The sequence below is a fragment of the Phyllopteryx taeniolatus genome, chromosome 8 (assembly GCF_024500385.1).
Source record: "Phyllopteryx taeniolatus isolate TA_2022b chromosome 8, UOR_Ptae_1.2, whole genome shotgun sequence".
In the NCBI taxonomy this organism is placed as follows: Eukaryota; Metazoa; Chordata; class Actinopteri; order Syngnathiformes; family Syngnathidae; genus Phyllopteryx; species Phyllopteryx taeniolatus.
The window spans coordinates 27,255,385-27,272,420 of NC_084509.1; the positions used below are offsets into that span (position 1 = coordinate 27,255,385).

Genomic DNA, 17,036 nt, shown 5'->3' on the forward strand with positions numbered 1-17,036 from the left:
GGATTTCCCTCCCGCCAAAGCCTCCACGCAAGTGCGGAAGTGGATGAACCACATGAACGGAAACTGATTGTGTCCCAAAACATGGATTAAAAGTCTTGTTTTTGTTTTCATTTTTTGTTGGAAAGTGTCGGGACCATGTCCAACACGGCGAGGAGCGGAGACCTGATCCACTTGAACGTGGGCGGGAAAAGGTGAGGAGGAAATGTTCGATTTTTGTTTTTGTCGACTGTCGGCTAACCACGGCTAGCATTTAGCATCAACAGGCGTCCGTCGTCGCTCGGACGCGTCAACGTCCCAGCTGTGTCCCATCACTTAATTAACATATTTTACCTCCAGCTACGGACTTTTAAACGCGTAGTTTGATTTGTATGTCAATAAAAGCAGAATAAAAACGACTCAAGACAAACACTGGCGTAAGTTCTGAAGACTCAAGAATGAACGTCAGGTGGAGGTTGGAGTCGTGCGGAATGCTAACTGCACTCAAGTTAACTCGAACGAGCAATTCTCTATTCTACCACACGTTTGATAGTATGTTTACTGTGTTTCCTTTGAGCCATACTAACAGTTTGTGCTGCCGGATGAAACTACGTTCGCGTAATAGTTGATTTATGGTATATTTGTTTAGCTATTACAACCAGTTTGAGTAGATTGACGACGCACTTCCATCCTGGCGCTCACAAGTGGGTCATGAAATATACACAATGCACGTGAACGCAACTTTCGTCTCAAGAGTGTGTTTGTTTTCTAGATTCAGCACCTCCCGACAGACGCTCACGTGGGTTCCTGACTCCTTTTTCTCCAGGTGGGAGAACAAAACACACTTGTTAAACTGTTATTGACCAGTATTTACAAACTGTTAAGTTATATGCAAAACCGTTTATTTTACTAATATGTATGCTGTTATTTATAATCACTTAATTCAACAATTATTTATTGAGATAAATTAATGCAGTGTCCATGTACTATTAACCGCTTTGAGTGGGGAAAAAACAGCTGAATGCAGAATGATGAATGCGTCAAATATGGTCTCTAGATCAATGTTAATGCTTGGTGGGTCGGGATAAACAACTGTTATTCACTATTAAAACTGTTTGTGTGTTTGTTTTCAGTCTTTTGAGTGGGCGGATCTCCACTTTGAAGGATGAAACTGGAGCTGTAAGTGAAGGTTCAGTTAGCTTTTCAGTAGCGTTCCGTTAGCGGTCGTTCCACGTAGTAACGCCTCCTCGTTGGCCGTAGATCTTCATCGACAGAGATCCTTCTCTGTTTGCTCCAATCCTCAACTTCCTGCGGACCAAAGAGCTGCACCCGCGCTCCATCAGCGTGCACATGCTCATGCACGAGGCCGAGTTCTACGGGATCACGCCTCTTGGTGAGCTCCTTGTTGCTGCATGACCTATCTACATTCAGTCTCTCTTTTCAGGAACACTCAAAGCACTTCACTTCAAGAACATTTCATTTTAGATCAAATTCCAATCGGGTACGACTGCATGGCGCAGTGTGTGGCTGCCTTTAGATGTTGTTTTATACCATCAGCAAAACTAAATATGTGGCACACAAATATTAAATACGTTCGCCTGACAATGGGAAATCAGAGTGCTTAAAACAAGTGTCTGAAAATGTAATATTGGAGATGTGAAGAGAAAGCAACAAGCCTCTTCTGTTGTAATACAGTAATTTTGCCAATAGATGGCACAGTTTCTCTGTGCTCTGTCTTTTTTTAGTGAGGAATTGCGCAATCGGAGGTGAGGCTGGACGCTTGCGACCGCACTTCCGCGTCTCGCCCGTGTATTTGCACAGGAAATATGCAAATTCAGCAAATGTTTATGACTGTTTATGTTTATGAATGTTTAGGACTTTATGGATTCAAAAAGAAAACTAATAAAAGCACAGACCAGAGAAGTCAAATGGAAAATAGTTTTATGTAATCATTACTTGAGTACTCTTGCCTGCCCTGACCGCACTTCCCTGCTGCACACTGTAAAAATCCTATAAAATATGAACATTCACAATATTGCGGGGGCGCGAACGATGAACCGCGATCTAGGCGGTAGCATTACAGTTTATTGGACTGGGATTTGTATCTAGGAAAAGTACAATAGCAATATACTTTACTAGTACTACTTTCTCTTTTTGTGCAAATTTTCATTTACGTGCGCGTTTACTCGGGCAAGTTGCTTCCCTGTTCTCATGACATCCTCACTGTTGTGTGTTCAGTACGTAAGCTGCAGCTGTGTGACGAGCTGGACCGCTCCTCCTGCGGAAACGTCCTGTTTAACGGCTACCTGCCGCCGCCGGGTAATCTGCACACACTCGTCCCGCCAATGTTGCCAGCTCATTTTCTGGGGATGTTGCTTAAAGCGGCTCAAGTTGTTGCTAAATGATGTGAAAACGCTTCTTAGTCCAAATATAATCAGTCATTATTATTTAAAAAAAATAAATAAATAAAAAAATCTAAATACTATTGGTCTGTTATTTTTATGCATTATTAACCAATAGAAAATGTCGAAAATTGAGAACAAATTTAGTAAAATTTTCTGACGTGTGGTAAAACTCTGCGGGAGCCGAACGGCATCATGTCGCCTCAAGATTGAAAGTCTGGAAGTTGTTTAGACAATAACAAGTGAAAATAGTTAGGTTAGATACATTTGTGTAAGCCTATTATGATAAAAACCGGATCGATGCCATGCTTCAGTGCGGAAGGAACTGGTCAGCCATGATGATAAGTGTGTGCGGATTGAAATTTTGTACGTTTTATCCTTCTGAGTTTGTAACTCTAGCAGCAAAAGTGCCAAGGTGGCATCAGCGCGCCTGAGGGCTGTCATCTGGCTGCATTGCCGGCTTCCTGTTTGTGTCGCAGTGCACCCCGCCAAGCGCCGCAACCGTCACAGCGTGGCCGGGTCGCATTTCATGGCGGGTCGAGCGGCGATCGGCGAGAGAGCGCCGGTCCGACGCAGCAACACCATGCCGCCTAACCTGGGGAACTCGGGGATGATGCCCAAGGCGGAGGAGAGGGTGTCTGGAGGTCGGGAAGCGTACGCACACACACACACACCAAATAGATACCAACTTGCACTTTGCGTGTGTAGGGCCTTCATCGGATCCCGGCTTGGTTCGAATCATCTGTGGGCATCACAACTGGATCGCGGTGGCGTACTCTCAGTTTGTGGCGTGTTACAGGTACACAAAAGCTCATTCCACTGACATGAACTCAACGGTTCCCTGGTGTCTTCATGACACATCTGTGACAGGCTTCACCTTTAGGCAGTGCGGTGTGCAAGTGGTTAGCACATCTGCCTCACATTTCTAAAGTTTGGGGTTCAAATCCGGACTACGACCGACACTCGGACACGCAACTAGTTTGAATTGATTTATCGGTTAAAAAGACGGCGCTCATTCAGGGAAGATGTATTTTTTCAAGTTTTGGAGATGGTTTGGCCAATCCGCTGTATGCAGAGCGTCACGTGACCAACACGGAATAGCTGACTTCCTGTGTATGCGTTGCTAAAGGAGCATAACTTGGATTTCTGACATGATTGTTTGAAGCCGAACTTGCTTCAGAAAAATCTTTATGGCTGGTGTTTTTTTAGAAAAAGTTATATAAATATATATCATTTATTTAAACAAATATGATATGAGCCATAAACACGAATGAAGCCTGAACACCGCCAGCTGTCATCTTTGGGGCTCTGTGGTGACACCTCGTGTTTAAAAAAAAAAAAAAAAAAAAAGACACTGTAGATGTTTAAAGTTCTGACGGCTGATTTGAAATGGTCCCCTTCCCCATTCACATGAGCGAGGAGGTTTGCCAAATGCGGAAGTAGGTTGTACATTTACTGAATTGAAGCTACACCGGTCCGGATGTGGCAATTCCGACGAATGGCCACTGCATGGAATAAGGACGCTTGGTGTTTAGACTGTGGCGGAGGACCTCGTGCTCGAAAGTATACGCCGTCGTCACGGGGCGAGTTTTTAGCCCCGCCCAAAAAGTCCGGCCAACTGAGATGATGAAAAAGAATTTTAAGCTATATCGCAACAATTCAGTTCTACAACCCCAATTCCAATGAAGTTGGGACGTTGTGTTAAACATAAATAAAAACAGAATACAATGATTTGCAAATCATCTTCAACTTGTATTTAATTGAATAACGCCACGCTGTTGTAACACGTGCAGAATTTAAAATGTGGACTCGTCGGACCACAGAAGACTTTTCCACTTTGCGCCGGTCCATCTTAGATGAGCTCGGGCCCAGAGAAGCGGCGGCGTTTCTGGGTGTTGTTGATAAATGGCTTTTGCTTTGCCTAGTAGATTTTCGAGTTGCACTCACGGATGTAGCGCCGAACTGTATTTACTGACATTGGTTTTCTGAAGTGTTCCTGACCCATGAGGTGATATCCTTTACACATTGATGTCGGTTTTTGATGCAGTGCCGCCTGAGGGATCAAAGGTCACGGGCATTCAATGTGGGTTTTCGGCCTTGCCGCTTACATGCAGTGATTTCTGCAGATTCTCTGAACATTTTGATGATGAAATCCCTAAATTCCTTGCAATTGTACGTTGAGGAACATTGTCCTTAAACCGTTCGACTATTTTCCCACGCACTTGTTCGCAAAGAGGTGAACCTCGCCCCATCTTTGCTTGTGAATGACTGAGCAATTCAGGGAAGCAATCACGGCACCCGCCTGTTCCCAATTGGCCTGTTCACCTGCGGGATGTTCCAAACAGGTGTTGGATGAGCATTCCTCAACTTTCTCACTCTTTTTTGCCTCCTGTCCCAACGTGTTGCAGCCATCCAATTCTAAGTTCATTATTTGCTAAAAACAATCAAGTTGATCAGTTTGAACATGAAATATCTTGTCTTTGCCGTGTATTCAATGAAATAGAGGTCGAACATGATTTTCAAATATTCTGTTTTTATTGATGTTTAACAAAACGTCCCAACTTCATTGGAATTGGGGTTGTAAATGTTCTCAGTCTTTACACATTTTCAGCACTTCAAACATATTCCATGTGCGGGTTTGTAGAACCAAAACATGAAAATTGAGTTCAACTTTAAGTTGTGGACGGAACCAGTCCGGGGCCTCACACGCACGCCCTCAAAACAGGACGTCACGTTGCACATGCGCACAAACACGAGGCGCCGCTGTATATTCACCGATGTAAATATGGCCCCGCCCTTGCGTAGGTCTCGTCACGATAATGACGCCAATTTTGAGGATTTTGTGCAACCGGAGCCAATATTTTCATACATTTATCAGTTGTAAGTGGATGAAGAGGTGGGGCCTCGCGACAGTGGAACACGTCGTCGCCGGTTGCCTCAAGCATTAGCCAGCAAATGGCGATGTCGCTCTTAGCAGCCTGGACGATGAAACTCTGGACTGGCTTGCTACAACTGAGCTAATTGTCTAAAATAGACAAAATGCAGGAAGAAGTTTGAAAGCGTCTTCTTTCCACATCTTGACTGTTTTCTGCTCCTACGTCCGCTGTGGCGTGTCTGTTTTGTCGAACAATTGTGACGTTTGTCGCAAATATATATAATATATATATATATATATATATATATATTACATTATTAGTAGTTGGGCATGCCTGCTTGGCCTTGTTGTTTTCATTGTGAAGACTAGTGGGAATTTCCCTTTTGGATGAATAAAGTACAGTATCTGTCTGTCATCTATGTAATTGATCGATTTGCTTCCCTGTCTCGTGTGCGTCAGGGTGAAGGAGTCCACCGGGTGGCAGCAGGTCTTCACCTCTCCTCGCCTGGACTGGCTCATCGACCGGGTAGCGCTCAACGCCAAGGTGATGGGGGACAACGACAAGATGGTGGCCGTGGCCTCGGGAACGGAGATCATCCTCTGGTCCATCTGCCCCGACGGCAACGGGAACGAGATCGGTGCGGGCGACCCGTCCCTTCCCCGTGATCGATTCACCGGTGAAACTGGCCGTGACGTCGGGCTGGTGTGTTTTCAGGCGTTTTCAGCCTCAATGTGCCGGTGGAGGCTCTCTTCTTTGTTGGTAACCAGCTGATCGCCACCAGTCACACCGGGAAAGTCGGCGTGTGGAATGCCGTCACCAAACACTGGCAGGTGGGCAGACGCACAACATGTCAAGCGCAACAGTGACTTTGACGCTAATTTTTGAGTTTGTGACACCTTGAACAATGAAACAACAAAGATTCTCTCCATCAAAATGGATGTGAGATTCTGCACACAATCTTTATCTTCTACTAAAAGATAGTAGTGCTGATCTCAAATGCAAAGCGATGCAACGGCGCCGTCTACAGGAATATGTCAGTCATTACAGTAAACCTGAATTTCACACACAAGCTGGGTGAGACCCTCTTCCACACCTGTCCATTTAAAAATGCACTTGACACATATAAACGTCGGTGACAGTAACCCTTTGAATTCCAGTTGACGATTGGAAACGTCCACAGCAGTGATTGCGTGAAAGAATTTTTGTTTTGTTGTCGCCTTTGCAGAACCAAGATGTTGTTCCCATCAGCAGCTACGAAACGGCCGGCTCTTTCCTCATCCTCGGCTGCAACAACGGATCCATCTCCTACATTGGTATCTAACTCACACTTCATACTTACAGTGCCATGAAAACGTTTTTGCCCCCTTGTTGAATCATGACTCAACTGTGCCTAATCACACTTTTTGGAAAGCTGAGTTAGGTGAAAACTAACTCAGCTTTCCAAAAAGAGCTTGCTTCCCTCCAGACGTGTTCAATCAAGAAATTACTTGCATAGAAGCAGTCTGACAAAATGTCAGCCAAAAGATATTAAAATGCTGCAGCAAAGGCCATGTTCACACTGCAGGTCATCCATCCATCCATTTTCTGTACCGCTTTATCCTCCCGCGGTTCGCGGGCGTGCTGGAGCCTATCCCAGCATCTTCGGGTGAGCGGCGGGGTCCACCCTGAACCGGTTGCCAGCCAATGGCAGGGCACATACAAACAAACAACCATTGGCACTCACATTCACACCTACAGGCAATTTAGAGTCTTCAATCAACCTGCCATGGATGTTTTTGGGATGTGGGAGGACACCGGAGTGCCCGGAGAAAAGCCACGCAGGCACGAGGAGAACATGTAAACTCCACACAGGCGGGGCCGGGATTTGAACCGCGGTCCTCAGAACTGTGAGGCAGATGTGCTAACCAGTCGACCACTGTGCCGCCGCTGCAGGTCAATTCAGATTATTTTTGCCCAACGTGATTTTTGTATTTATTTTTTTGTATAAATTTTCATGTCAATATGAACAGTACAAATTCCAATTTTTTAAAAATCTGACCCATGCCGCTTTTGTATGTGGTTATTAGTGCTAAAAACAATCAGCGGGGATTTGGATTGATTTGCGAATTCCAATGGAAAAAAAATGAATCGAGACTCTGTATTTTTGCATTTGTGTCAAAATGAGCCAAAGAATAAAATACCAAATAAATAAATAATAAGAAATAAATAATAAAGTTGATCCAACTAGGGAGGTAGGTAGCTAGCCAGCGGGCTAAGTAGCAGCAGGCTAGCTGGAATCGGGGGCAGCTCAGTCCGGTCCACCAGGATTTATGGCCCCGACGATGAGGGCAAAGCCGCCCCGGCTGAGAATGACCTGTGGCCAAGGTACCGCAAGAGATCCTGGTTCAAGTAAGACCTTCTAAAGTCAAAAGACACGGCAGCTAAAACGCCACAGTCATAACGTGCCAGTGTACTCGCTTACCGCTTCAATAGATAGTTTTCAAACAATCAAATTGGATATTTCATTTGTTGGACTGTTATTTTGGAAAAGTACAAGGAGTAACAATTTGATTGTGATTTGCTAATCATTCGTTACGGTCAATACGAATAGCTATTGATCTTACGGGGAGAGTCTGAGCGCTCGTGGCTATGTATCCGATGCGAGTGTAGTATGGACGCGCAGGTCGAGCTCAACTGATCCAAACAGGTTGGAGCACTGTACACAATACTGCACACTGTACTTTACTTTAGATTAGATTTTACTTGAGTTATATTGTTTTAAAGTAACAGTACTCTTACTTGACTACAATATTTCGGGACTCTACCCACCTCTACCAAAATGCCACGATCCAAAGAAATTCAAGAACCGATAAGAAATAAAGTAAGTAAAAATCGCATCCATGGCAGAGTTCCAAGGCCAAAACCACTGCTGACCAAAAATAACATAAAGGCTTGTCTTACTTTTCCAAAAAAAAAAAAAAAAAAAAAAAAACATCTGAATGATTCCCAAGACTTTTGAGAGAATATTCTACGGACTGACGAGACGAAAGTGGAACTTTTTGAAAGGTGTGTGTGTGTCTCGTCACATCTGGCGTAAATGTAATACAGGATTTCAGAAAACGAACCTCCTACCAACAGTCAAACATGGTGGTGTTAGTGTGATGGTCTGGGGCCGCTTTTCTCCTTCAGGACCTGGACGACTTTCTGTAATTGATCGAACTGAGAAAATCCTGAAGGAGAATGTTTGGTCATCAGTTGGTGACCTCAAGCTGAAGCGTGTTTGAAATGGGGGAACAAAAATTAATGTTTTGGAGTGGCTTGGTCAAATTCCGGACTTGAATCCAATTGAAATGCTGTGGGATGACCTTAAAAAGGCTATTCATGCGCCGAAATACTCTCTTTTTGCTTAATTAAACCAATTCTGCAAGGAAAAGTGGGCTAAAATATCTCCACAGTGATGTGAAAGACTCATTGCCAGTTCTACAAAACACTTGATTTCACTTGTTGCTGAGGTTGGCCCAACCATTTATTAGGTTTAGGGGGCCATTACACTTTCACACAGGGCCAGGTAACTTTAAATAGTTTTCACCATTTAAAAATGGCATTTTAAGTTCACTTTGGTTAGATTACTCTATTTACATTTTTTTGATGATCTTAAGCATTAAAGTGGGGAAACACTGCAAAAAATAAGAATTGTAGAAGGGGGTAAATACTTTTTCACAGCACTGTACACACATCATACATGGACCAATGATCAGATCATGCATAGATCTGCAGACCAAGGCTTTTGCTCAAAGATGTGACTAAAAAGTTTCAGAAAAAGCCTACGAGAATAGCTGAACTTGATTCAGGGGTTATCAGAGGCAGAGTTAGTGTACATGTGATTTGTTATTTCAGACGTTCAGAAGTTTCCTCTGAGGATGAAGGACAACGATCTGCTGGTGACAGAACTTTATCGAGATCCTACTGAGGACGCCATCACCGCACTCAGCGTTTACCTCACACCCAAAACCAGTATGGACCCTTGGAACAGCTGTGTATGGAAGCCCTTTGAGCATTTTTTTCCCCCCAATATTCTCCGTATGCATCTTAAGGCGCGTATACTAGTATGCTCTTTGTCCTCACTAATAAGACAGTTACCAATAGAACGACTTAGTTGTAATGTTTTTTTCCCACTACTAGTGCCACTTTGGGCCTACTGTCCTTCTATCCATCCATCCATCAATTTTCTTCCGCTTATCCCGAGTCGGGTCGCGGGGGCAGCAGCTTAAGCAGGGAAGCCTGGAGTTCCCTCTCCGGCTTTTCCAGGGGAATCCCGAGGCGTTCCCAGGCCCGTTGAGAGACTGGCGTGTCTCCAGCGTGTGGTGTTGTCTGTAAACTTCAGGGGTTTGACAGCCGGGTGCGTTGAGGTGCAGTAATTCGTGTATAGAGAGAAGAGCAGCGGAGAGAGGACATATCCTTGGGGTGCCCCGGTGCAGATGTCATAGAGTAGTTGAAGGCAGTTGTGGGGGGAAAAAAAATGTTAATAGTAAGTTCTACAAGTGTGCCCTCGTTGTTCTACTGTTGTCCTGAACTAGCTTTTTAGTGAGGACAAAGAGCCTACTACTAGTACATGGACCTTAAGCTGGATATCTATGATATGGAACAAATGCTCAATTGGCTTCTCCTGGACCTTAACATCATCTCACATGTGCGTATGTTCTGGTCATCAGGCGACAGCGGCAACTGGATCGAGATTGCGTACGGAACCAGTTCGGGAGCAGTGCGTGTGATCGTGCAGCACCCGGAGACGGTGGGCTCGGGCCCGCAACTCTTCCAGACCTTCTCGGTGCACCGCAGCCCCGTCACCAAGATCATGCTGTCCGAGAAGCACCTCATCTCAGGTAATGTCCGCTCGCTGCCGGAAGCCCCCGTTGTCATTCCCCCGACCAGTTCCTGGCTAACGCCGTTGTCCCGCCCGCCAGTGTGCGCCGACAACAACCACGTCCGCACATGGACCGTGACCCGCTTCCGGGGGATGATCTCCACTCAGCCGGGATCCACGCCGCTCACCTCCTTCAAGATCCTCAGCCTGGATGAAGTGGACGGGCAGGGAGGCTGCAGCGCCGGCACAGAGATAGGTTAGCATAGCTCCACCGCCGCTACAGTACGCTAAACCCTCGTTTATCGCAGGGGTTACGTTCCAGAAAAACCCTGTACTAAATGAAATCCACAATATAGCGACTAATTATTTATGTTACTATATATACACGTTTCATATATGCATTCCCATGCCAAACTGTGAAACTGCACTTTTGAGAGAGGTGCAGGTATTTTATTTGTCCACATGAGGTCACCATCCACACACCTATTGGGCATGCCCTGCTTGAGTGGTGTGAAAAGCACATGCGGCATTGTGTGAGCAGGTGATTTTCTGGTTTAACCATTTGCACCATTCCTCACATTCACGTGCTTGAATTCATTGCGGTGCTGTTTCTAACTACAGTACTGTACTGTAAATCAAGCTGAACGTTGCTCTTGCATTTGTTCCTGTCGCTATTGTTTGTGCATCAGCTATTCGTCCGGCAAAGGTTGGGATTTGTGAATATTTATCATAAAATTCTTGACTGTGGCTTGTATTTTAAACAGATAAGATTTCTTTATCTGCTTAAACCGTTAGCCCAATAGACCTACGAGTCATCCTGAAACCTAACCCAATAAATAAACTGCAATATCGCGAGGGATTACTGTATATGCGTTAACTTTCCATAGGTGTAACGATGTCAATAATTGTGAATTTGTCATTCTATCCTCTGGCAAAACTCAGACAATGCTTGGTTCTCACTGGAAAACGTGGGCACGTTGTTACCAGTGGTGCCTTGAGATAGAGAGTTGAATTTGTTAGGTGATCGTGCCCAAATTTTTGTAATAAGTAGGGATAAACCGGCAATAACTGCTATCCATGAAAAAATGGGGGTTGGTTGGCCCCACCATTTTTTTTCTTTAATACTCATTCAATGCCACACCAAATATACCAAATGAAAGAATACACTCCCTTTCCTTCGCCAAGAAAAGAAACCAAAGTTTGATTCGACCTTTTTGCCGCCCTTTTGTAATGAGCAGGAATTGAACTCGCATTTCAAGGCACCGCTGTATTGGCACAACCTCAACTCGGCACACCTTCCAACAGCACCGCACTGTGCGGCGCACATTGAGAAGTTCCAGTGCCGAGTGCGCTCGCTCACCTGTCGTGTCGTGTCGTGTCGTCAGGGCCGTATGGAGAGAGAGACGACCAGCAGGTGTTCATCCAGAGAGTGGTCCCGGATACCGACAAACTCTATGTCAGGCTGTCGTCCAACGGGAAGAGGTGTGTGTGTTTGTAGGTGGGCATTCTCTTTGTGTGTGTATATGTCCCTGTGTTTGTTAGTGCATGTGTGTGTGTAATGTGGAGATTGTATGCATGTTTTGTGTGCATGTTTGTGTGTGTACATGCAGGTGGAGTTTGTGTGTGTGTACAAGTCGGTGGACATTCTGTGTGTGTGTGTGTGTGTGTGTGTATATGCATGTCCATTTGTGCAAATGTGTTTGTGTAAGTGTGTCTGTTGTGTGTATACAGTATGTATGTGTGTGTATCTGTTTTGGTGTGTTTGTCTGTCTTTGTGTTAGGGCTGGGTGATTATGTGAAGAAAAATAATCACGATTATTTTTGATTGATATTGAAATCACAATTCATAAACATTCATTGATTTCAAAACCTAGTATTTATTCAACTGCCAACACTCTACTTATATATAAATATAACGTCAAAGAACAACCAGAAGATAAATTAGTAACAAAATAATAATGTATTAAAGTAATGCCAATACAAAACAATAAATAAAAATAAAGAAGGACAAACACCGACTGCAACGGAGAGTTAGGACCGCCAACAAAATGATCGCTCTTGAGGACTTGCGCGCTGCCAGAACTAAGACGAGCATGCAAAATCCTCTCGGAGCCTCCGCATCCCGGTCACCGGCTCTTCCAGCTCCTTCCCTCAGCTCGGCGATATCGATCAATGCAAACTAAAACCAGCAGACATTCCAACAGCTTCTTCCCTCTTGCCATTAACTTCTCAAACAGTCGACTTACAATTCCATTGTGACATGTTGCACATTTCTGTTGGGACATGATTACATTATTTGTGCAACTTCTATTGTAGCTTTGGCACTATTTGCGAGTCTGTGTTGATTACTGCTGGCCACTTTTGTGCTTGAGAACACTGCATCATTTGCACAAGTGTCACTGTCCCAGATTATCACACCATTAGTCACTTTAAATTGCTTGAGGACTCATACCTGATGTTCCTGCTGTGCAGGCTTTGACCTCTTAGGGGCAGTGTGGTGCATGCATGGGGGTGTACACTTAAGATGAAATGAGTAGAAGAAGAAAGTCGCAGTTGAACTTTAGCAATATAACCTGTGTTTCACAGATTTTACCAAGCTCAGACTGTCACCCAATTCGGACCCGGCAGACAAACGTTCGCTGTCGCTGCCGATCGTTTGAAACCTTTACGACCACGACACAAAACGTCTGGCGTGTCTGAATTGTTGTTGACGTGGTCCTTTTAATTGTTCCTAGACGTTGACCAAGAGTGCGACGGAGCGCCCAAACGCCCGCGACTCCGTGCTGCGAGCGCGCGCCGTGCGCCCGTTGTTCCTGCGGAGTCCCGCACGCCCACAATACTGTTTCCCCGCTGCCTGGACTCTTTCTTCTTGTCCCGCCTCCCCGCAGACCCGTGCTGTTGGACCGTTCTCTTAGCGACAGCATGCGATAATCGGGCGCGGTCTGGTCGGACTGGAGAAAAATCACCAACCTAAGCCTAACCACCATAAAATGGTTTCTGCGAGGCAGTTAAAAGTTGGATCACGTCACCGCCTATATGCAGCACATCGATTGGTGATACGACTTTCGTGGTTCAGCGCAAACCGAGGCAAGTCTCGTGGTGATCTCGTACAGAACGCTCCCATTTGGCCCGCAAATAGACGGGCCGGAAGTTGGTGCGGTGGATTTGTCCTTTTGAAGCGCAAATCTTGGGCATGAAGCCCATAAACCGCTTCAAGCACCTCAGGGAGGGCAGAAGAACAAAGGTCACATGCTGCCTTCAGGGTGCTTTCATGATGCAGGAACTTGGGAGACAGCGCACCATTCGGCACTTTTTCTTTGACTGTAATGTTTTTATGATCGGGAGAAGCTGTAATCGAAACCGCGATTACATTTCCTTTCATCATTCATCGCCCGGCCCTACTCTGCGTGTTGTTTGTGTGTGTACGCTAATGTACCGCTAGCGTTGCTGTTTTGTGTGAAGGGCGGAGGTGTGAGTCCCGCCTTCTACGGTGACGCTAACAGTGTGTGCGTGCGCGTGTGTCAGGGTGTGCGAAGTTCGCTCGGTGGACGGCACGCCCATCACGGCGTTCGTGGTGCACGAGTGCGAGGGTTCGAGTCGGATCGGCTCGCGTCCACGGCGGTACCTGTTCAGCGGCCACGCCAACGGAAGCATCCAGATGTGGGACCTCACCACCGCCATGGAGATCGCGGGAAAGGTGGACATCCGAGGTGAGACGCGCGGCCGGCCGCCACCTCCTGGCGGACTGAGCTCTGATTGGATGTCTTGCAGCACTGGGCGGGCCAACGGAGGAGGAGCTGCTGGAGCTTTTGGACCAATGTGACCTCGCTCTCACCAGAACTCCTGACAGCACGCCCAGGACCTCCACATGCAGGTACACACACACACACAGTCTGAGTTTCATACACACACTGATGACGACGATGTCGTTCATGTGGTGTCTTTCTGTGCGTGTGCGTGTGCGCGTGCGTGTAGTCTTTCTTCAGGTTTGTGTGAAGGCCTCCGAGCAGATCGTATTTGCTCTTCTGGAAGAGGAGGAAGAGTAGAAGCAGGGGGTGGGTCCTCTTCTCTCTGCGGCGGGCTTCCTCGCCAGGCGCCGCCCTCCGCCCCCATCACCAAGTCCGTCCCGTCCTCGGGACCGCCGCCCTCCTTCGCCTTCGCCGCCTACGGACCTCAGCGCCTGTCGGGTTCAAGCCCGCGCCTCCGTCGGCAGGCGGAGTGCGGGTGGGCCCGCGGGGGAGGTTTGGGTGAGCGCGAATGCGGGTGGGCGCGCAGGGGGAGTTTCGTGGAGCGTTGCCAGGAGCTGGCCAAGGGGTCCGAGGCGGGGGTGGGTGGTGCCGAGAGCGGGAGGCGCAGTCTGGCCGTGTGCAGTGAGCTGGAGGCGCGCTTCGGCCTGAGGACGCCCGCCCCCCGGCGCCCCCACTCCGGCGCGCCTTCGTCCCTGACGCCGTCGCCGCAAGGCGGGACCCCCGCCGCGCCGACTTCCCCCGCCGGCGCGGCCTCGGGGTCTACCAGCCCGACGCGCTCGCAAACGGCCGCCTCGGGTCGCCGCAACGCCGCCCCCGTGTCCCCCGCCGCTTCTCCGTCGTCGGACGCCGCCTCGTCGCCCGAAAGCCCGCCCGGTGCGGACAGCACCTCCGGCGCGGCCCCGACGACTGGCCCCAAAGCGCACATGAACGAAACCAGCTTCTGACGGGCAAAGGGACGGGCAGGAACCTCCACCTGCAGGTACACGCGCAATCGCACTAAACACACGCACACAAATTTCCACATGCACACGCCAAACCTTCAGACGCATACCCGACACGAGCGTCTCGCCAGGAAGTGACAGGAAGTGCCGCTGGATTCCCGCTGCTTGTCCTGGATTGCCATGGTTACCATGTCAACTAGCCAGCAAAAAAAAAACTTGTCGCCAAAGCTGCCTGTCAATCAAATATCCTTTCCTCAAATGGCCCCTCCCCCTTGTGACGGCTAACTGGAAGCGATGAGCTTCTATCAGTGCGACAGGGGGCGCTAGGGAGCATCGAGCTTTTGAACGTCGCAATGTTTTGTTCAGCTCACCAAAACAACACCAAAGTCTGTTTGCTCTCATTCTTACACGTGTTTATCATTATGACATCATTTTGTAAATAATAGACTCTCTCTTTATTCTCATTGTAAGAACAATAAATAAAATAAGGATTCCTGAGACTAAGTGAGATTTATTTATTTATTTATTTTGCAATAAAGTCATTGAAGAACAGATTAGTCATCATAATGTCCATTTCACGGTCACTGATGGTGTAGTGGTCCACTCGCCTGACTTTGGTGCGGGCAGCGTGGGTTCAGTTCCCACTATATGTGCCCTGCGACTGACTGGCGACCAGTTCAGGGCGTAGTCCGCCTTTTGCCCGAAGTCAGCTGGGATAGGCTCCGGCGTCCTGCGACCCTAACCAGGATACGCGGTGTTGAAAATGGATGGATGTGCATTTCATTTAAAAGTACCTGTCCATCAAAATCCACATTTTTGCCATTGTTTAATGTTGGGCTGAATGATTTGGGAAAAATCTAATTTTGGAAAATAACAAATTTTGACCAATACTGTGATTGCAATTTTTGGCGGTATTTTGTTATCTTCTGTATTATTCACTAAACACAAGAACTAAATCATTCAATAGTACGACTAACACAACATTCTAATAATAATATACACAACTCTTTCCTTTAAGTCAGACCTAAATGTAACAATCAATTGAAATGAATAACAGTATATTTTTATTTTGCTCGTGTATTGTAAAAAGAAAAAGCTTCCATCACAGCAGAATGTTGACTGACTGATTTAACTCAGACGATTGTAAGCATGTGATGCTCTTGCCAGTCACAGTGGCACTGCTGTCAGCGTATTAAATTTCTAATGGAATTAGAATAAGTTTAATTATAGAGCATTTTCAGGCAAAGTGCTGCAGATGGAAAAGGGCCATGCATTAACCTTTTTTTATATGCAAATCAAATGAGAGTGATCAAAGAGTACACAGATGTTCTTTTTCCTATCCTTGCAATCAATAACACAGTCATCAAGAGATGGTGAAATTGGTCAAATGATGACTGTTTTAACGGTCCGATAGTAATCGTTTTGGTCTTAGTTGGATGTCGAAGTAAAAAGGTAGCTGATAATCAGGACCTCACAGCGGCCAAGCACGCTGTATGTTTGCCCGAAGCCGACCCGTTCCCCGTAAAAGCTGGCATGTATGATCATAAAAAAGGAAATGTAACCCAAAAGAGTGCAAAATCTCACCTAGAGGTGCCAGATACAATGAAAAGAGCAGTGGGCAAAGGATAGACCCCTGTGGGACTCCATGCTGAACAGAACATGAGGAAGAAAACATAAAAAATAAAAAACAGGAAGAAGTCAACCATTTAAGCACCTGTCCTGTGAAACCAGAATAATTATCGACAATGTTCAAGAGTATGCAGTGAGCTATGGCAGTGTTTCTCAACTAGGGGTCCGTGGACCACTAGTGGTCTGTGTTGTAATTGCAAGGGATCGTGGTATCTTTTTAAAAAGATCCAATGACATTCATAAAAATGGATTATTTTAATCAAATGTGACTGAGACCTTTATCTACCGAAACTACAGCGGGTAACAGGACTTTTTCTTTCTGGAATTCCATCTGTTTCACGAGAGAACCTCCACATGCAGGTATATCCACTTTCATTGTATTTGAATAAGAGCTCTCGCTCCCATACGCATTGTTAAAGTTACTGCATGATGCTGCGAATACAAACTTCACAGGATCTGCATTCTTTTAAACTTCTGAATCGCCCTAGTGTTTCAGTGGGCATGCACCATTCATTTCTTAATAAGAAACGAAATTTGACTGTGAAACATCTGCAGGAACGTGTTGTGGGAAAAGCCATTAACTTGCAAGCTTCAGGTTTAGCATTTGAGAAGAAGCCGAA

The 17,036-nt window shown here is 46.3% G+C and overlaps 1 protein-coding gene across 3 annotated transcripts; it reads left to right on the forward strand.

Annotated features, from left to right (window-relative positions):
* The first annotated feature begins 5 nt into the window (after nt 1-5).
* Nucleotides 6-15,285, forward strand: shkbp1 (SH3KBP1 binding protein 1). Of its 3 annotated transcripts, XM_061781941.1 has the most exons (18): nt 410-528; nt 626-680; nt 749-802; nt 1,110-1,155; nt 1,237-1,369; nt 2,215-2,295; nt 2,858-3,022; nt 3,087-3,177; nt 5,713-5,891; nt 5,969-6,084; nt 6,480-6,567; nt 9,131-9,247; nt 9,946-10,116; nt 10,198-10,353; nt 11,483-11,579; nt 13,623-13,807; nt 13,869-13,971; nt 14,073-15,285. In XM_061781941.1, exons 1-18 carry the CDS (start codon nt 435-437, stop codon nt 14,788-14,790), a joined length of 2,649 nt encoding a protein of 882 aa, XP_061637925.1. In that variant the 5' UTR covers nt 410-434; the 3' UTR covers nt 14,791-15,285. The 3 variants fall into 3 exon arrangements, with proteins under 3 accessions (XP_061637926.1, XP_061637927.1, XP_061637925.1); XM_061781942.1 differs by lacking the exons at nt 410-528; nt 626-680 and adding an exon at nt 6-191; XM_061781943.1 differs by lacking the exon at nt 626-680 and having other exon boundaries at nt 339-413.
* Nucleotides 15,286-17,036: the final 1,751 nt, after the last annotated feature.

Bases quoted from the DNA above. Each gene is read 5' to 3' on its own strand.
- shkbp1 (XM_061781941.1), top strand. From the start codon at position 435: ATGAACGTCAGGTGGAGGTTGGAGTCGTGCGGAATGCTAACTGCACTC. The intron at 6,085-6,479 runs GTGGGCAGACGC...TCGCCTTTGCAG, and splicing joins CCGTCACCAAACACTGGCAG to AACCAAGATGTTGTTCCCAT. The intron at 10,354-11,482 runs GTTAGCATAGCT...TCGTGTCGTCAG, and splicing joins CAGCGCCGGCACAGAGATAG to GGCCGTATGGAGAGAGAGAC.